A 4,964-nucleotide genomic window follows, 5' to 3' on the forward strand; every position below is an offset into this window, starting at 1 on the left:
ACAAGGCAGGCATTTCCTGAAAGAGAAGCCAGTGAGTTGGTGCTTACAATTTCATTCCACTTGGTAAGAGTAAAATGGAAACAAAACTGTCAGATTTGGACAACAGATTGAGGCTCATTAAGAGATTCAAGGAGCAGCCAAAGAGTCTGCCAGGGACTTCAGACTGTCCCCTCACCCACCCCTTAGTCCATAGACAGCACCAACTTCTCCCGGGCTGCTGCATCAGGGTCTATCTGAGCTGCTCCTTAGCACCTGCAAACATGGGGGTGCCCCTGGACACTCCCCTGCTCCTGGAGGTTTCTGCGGGGGGAACTGGGCTCACTTGTGAGTATCGTTGTCCTTCATGTGAGTGAGGTGCCAGTACACGACAGTGAGGGGCAAGGCTCAGTGATGAAGCAGGTCCCATGACAACGTCCTAACAAGTTTTTCTTCTTTTTTTTTTTTTTTTTTCCTGTTGTGATGCACAAGGGTTTATGCTGAGAATGATTGAAGTGCCAAAGATTTCTGCTCTATCAAATAATGTTCCTACAGTGAGTAGGCACCTTTGTGTGTTTGTATGTGCACCATCATATATATTATTTATATGCACACTTATGTATCAACAGACTCCTCCAATTATCCTTTTGCAGAGAAGACTTGATTTCTAAACGTTGAAGAGCCCTGCCATAGAAGGGGTGGACATCACCTCCTGCAGCTTGTGGGCATCAAAGCCACTCCTTCTCTCTGCAGTGCCTGGAATAAGGGTGCAGGGTGCAGGGTTAAAGGAGGCATGAGGACAGGGTCTATTTCTAGACATCTCGACATGTAGAAAGGGTAAGGTCTATCCTTGTTTCCTTTTGACTGTTGTTCTCCCTTGTTGGAGTGAGATCTGGTGTGGCAGACTCAGATACAAATATCTCTGTTGAGGAGGGCAAGAGTGATGGGGGTGAATCCCTCACAGAGCTTTTCTCCTTCAGATACAACTGGTGTGAGGGCTGTATTCAGCTCTCGTGCTGCTGAATGGAGAATATTCCCACTTGGTCTTTGGACTAAGTCCATTCCAAGCAATGCAATATGCCATTCCAAGGTTTCTCCACAAATACCACTCAAAGACTAGTGCATCTATTTGCACCCGCAGCAAAGCAGAAATAACTCCTCCAGAGCTATGGGGAGGAGTCCCTGCTGAACTTGGCACACTCAGCCAGTTCAAAGTGGAGCACCAGAAAGGGAGCTGAAATAAGGGAGAGAGGAAATGTGGGGAGTTCCTTGAGAAACTGAAATCATTTGGCTCAGAAAAGCCTGCTTTAACTTTTGGCTTTCTTTCCTTCCTTGGACAGGACTCCTGTACCCCTAAGGAACTAATGTCCAACAGCAGCTCCTTCAGCAAGTTCCTCCTCTTGGCATTTGCAGACAGGCGGGAGCTGCAGCTCTTGCACTTCTCGCTCTTCCTGGCCATCTACCTGGCTGCCCTCCTGGCCAACAGCCTCATCATCACAGCCGTAGCCTGTGACCACCGCCTCCACACCCCCATGTATTTCTTCCTTCTCAACCTCTCCCTCCTTGACCTGGGCTCCATCTCCACCACTGTCCCCAAATCCATGAGCATTTCCCTTTGGAACAACAGGACCATTTCCTACTCAGGATGTGCTGCACAGATCTTCCTGTTATCAGTCTTGTTTGCGGCAGAGTTTTTTCTCCTCACAGTCATGGCCTATGACCGCTACGTTGCAATCTGCAGACCCCTGTACTATGGGACCCTCCTGGGCAGCAGAGCTTGTGTCAAAATGGCAGCAGCTGCCTGGACCTGTGGTTTTCTCCTTGCTCTCCTGCAAACTGGGAACACATTTTCCCTTCCACTGTGCCAAGGCAACGTGGTGGAGCAGTTCTTTTGTGAGGTTCCTCAGATCCTCAGGCTGGCCTGCTCAGAGTCCTACCTCAGGGAAGCTGGGCTTCTTGTGAGTAGTGTCTGTTTAGGCTTTGGGTGTTTCATTTTCATTGTGGTGTCCTACGTGCAGATCTTGGCTGCTGTGCTGAGGATCCCCTCTGAGCAGGGTCGGCACAAAGCCTTTTCCATGTGCCTCCCACATCTGGCTGTGGTCTCCTTGTTTGTCAGCACTGGCATGTTTGCCTACCTGAAGCCCCCTTCCATCTCCTCCCCAGTTGTGAATCTGGTGGTGGCCGTTCTGTACTCGCTGGTGCCTCCAACACTGAACCCCCTCATCTACAGCCTGAGGAACGACGAGCTCAAGAATGCCCTAAGGAAACTCATCCAGCGGGTCTAGTGCCAGCAACAAGATCTGTCCTAGGGGATTTGGCAGTAAGGATAAGTGTTGTTCATTTTTTTCTTGCTTGCTTTTTTTCTCTTATATTACAGTAAAGGAAAAATATATAGTGTGATTCATGACATTTCTCTGCAGGAATGTCTCTTTTGAATTTGCCACAGGGACCATGTTGAAGCAGGACGCCAGGCTTCCCCCTTCACCAGCAAAGAGGGGGGAGACTCTGAGCCCCACTAAGCAACTTCCGATGTCTCCCATGCAATGAGGAGAGTTTCCCTGAGCAGTGTCTCTTCCAGCACTGGAGCTCAGGGACACAGAGTCAGGCTCACACGAGTACAGACAGGGTGAGACCATGGCTCCTGTGTCCTTTAGGAGAACTCAGCTCCCCTAGCCTCAATCAGGGGGCAATTTTTCCCTGCTATCCCATGGAGGTCATAGTCACGTGTCGCCCGGCACTGGTCCCTTCCTTCTACACTGCTCCAACAGTCCAAGTGGGGCATGAGTGGAGGGGAGGAGAGGCTGGATGCAGCCTATGGGGACAGAAATCTGCTTCTCAGGACCATCTCCACACTGCCATAGCAGGCATTTCCTTGTTGCACCCTTCAAAGGGCCACTTTTTTTTTTTCCTCTTTTCAAGGCTCTTCTCATTTTCACACTGTCCTGCTGTGCTGTCTTGTGCCTATGTGCCCTAAGTGCTCTTGTAACATGGTGCTTCCTGGTACATTTCTGTGATCTCAGGAAGGACTAGGGGCTGGGCACCCTTATGCCAAGCCTGGCCTCCACAAGAACATTTCCTATAACAAAAGAGCATCTCCTCTGCGATTTGCCTCAAGCATGGCCTTTCTTCACAGATGGATCTCAAAGGGGTCTCGTGTTCTGCTTGTGGACTCCATAGGCTCTAGGGGACGAGCTCCAAGGGTGTTTGATCTGTGTGATCTCCTAGGGACCAAGGGCAACACTCAGAGTTCACCTCTCAGTGGCCAGTGCCAATGGAGATGGGAAATTGTTTCTGAATCACCTGCAGCAGGTGGTCTCACAGGTGACAGTGCTGATGGGATTTGTCCTCCATCCTTCTGGAGGAGAATCTCCAGGAGATACCCAGGAGAGTTTAGAAGATCTCCACAGTCCAGGTGAGGGCTGTGAGTGGAGCCTCATAAAATGATGGATAGTCCACCATGGAGTAGCCAGAAGGCAGATCTTTAAATCCAGGTGCACATGAGGAAAGGAGGTCTTTCAGCCCTTGGAGAGGCAATGGGGACCCAAGAGGGCAAGGGAAGTGGCACTGGAGGGTGAATCCTGCTGTGAAACACCAGAGACGGGAGCTAGTGCCCAGCCAAACACTTCTCCTCCCATTGCAAACACTCTGGGGTCGTGTGTCACCAGTATTGGTGGTGGTACTCCCAGCCAAACTGGGTCTGCTTCTCTCTCTGACCCCCATGGACCATACTCCCACAGCTGCTCACTCTGCAAAGCAGCACCACCAGAACAGGGCAGGTGCAGGAACAGCCCAGCCAGCAATGGGGACACTGATCTGGGAAAAGGCTCTGTGGGGAGCAGAGATGTCCCAGGAAAGAGGCAAGGTAACATCCCGAGATAGAAAATGCAAAGGAGAGCCAGGTTTCTGTGTGCCCCAGCTCAGGACAGGAGCTTCTGGGGGGTCTGCAGGACCTGGGGTCCTCTGCTGGACTGTGCTGGGCAGTGTGGTGGGCTTGGAGGAGCTGCAGGCAGACAAGGAGGGGATCTGCTGGGCACAAGAGCAGGGAAGAGAGAGAGTGGTCAGCCTCACTGTAGGGCCTCACCTCCCTTACCAGGGAGCTGCTGTCCTTGTCCTTGGCCTGGTCATGCCATGGACATGGCAGAGCCTGGCCCTGCACCTCTCAGGTTATGACCAGCTGACCTCACTGCAGAGCTCTGCTTTGCACCGGCCACCACACTACAGTCATGAAAGCCTTGACAAGGAAAGCTGGGAGCTGAGGAGATCCCACAGAATCCCAGAATGCTTCAGCTTAGAAGGCACCTCTGGAGATCATCTAGTCCAACCCCCCTGAAAAAGCAGACTCACACAGACCATGTTGCACAGGATCACATCCAGGTCAGTTTGGAATATCTTTGGGCAGGAGACTCCACATCCTCTCTGTACAATCTCTGCTGGTGCTCTGTCACCCTCATACACAAGAGGTTCTCCCTCAAATTCAGGCAGAACTTCCTCTGCTTCAGTTTGTGATTGTTGTCTCTTATCATATCACTGCCCCGCACTGAGAATGTCTGGCCCCATTCTCTCAGCACACGCCCTTCAGGTATTTGGGCACACTGCTAAGATCCCATCTCTGCCTTCTCTTCTGTAGATCACAAAAGCACATTGCTGGCTTATGGCTCAGCCTGTAGTCCATCAGGAAAGTCCTCCCTTTCTGGGCACATGAGTAACGTGCATCTAATTTACAAGGAAAGACTGAGTCAGGCCTGTTCAGCCTGGAGAAGAGAAGATTGAGGGGGGATCTTCTCAGCATTTGCAAATACCTGAGGGGAGAATGTAAAGAGGATGCGACGGGTAAAGAGAAGTGGCGGGTGATGGTCGTGGGTGACTCCACGCTGCAGGGCACGGAGGCACCATTATGTAGACCGGACCCCTCATCGAGAGAGGTCTGCTACTTGCCAGGGTCCAAAATAAAGGATGTTACAGAAAGGCTCCCAAGAATTGTTCAAGAG

At 51.2% G+C, this 4,964-nt stretch overlaps 1 protein-coding gene across 1 annotated transcript; it reads left to right on the forward strand.

Moving 5' to 3' along the window:
- The first annotated feature begins 1,340 nt into the window (after positions 1-1,340).
- On the forward strand, positions 1,341-2,261 carry LOC148593288 (olfactory receptor 14A16-like). The gene has a single exon (XM_088531464.1). It carries the CDS (start codon positions 1,341-1,343, stop codon positions 2,259-2,261), a length of 921 nt encoding a protein of 306 aa, XP_088387590.1.
- Positions 2,262-4,964: the final 2,703 nt, after the last annotated feature.

The sequence above is a fragment of the Tinamus guttatus genome, unplaced genomic scaffold, assembly GCF_059628265.1.
Source record: "Tinamus guttatus ecotype Peru unplaced genomic scaffold, ASM5962826v1 Tinamus_guttatus_pri_ptg000420l, whole genome shotgun sequence".
NCBI lineage: Eukaryota > Metazoa > Chordata > Aves > Tinamiformes > Tinamidae > Tinamus > Tinamus guttatus.

Coding starts and splice junctions, on each gene's coding strand:
- LOC148593288 (XM_088531464.1), top strand. CDS start 1,341: ATGTCCAACAGCAGCTCCTTCAGCAAGTTCCTCCTCTTGGCATTTGCA.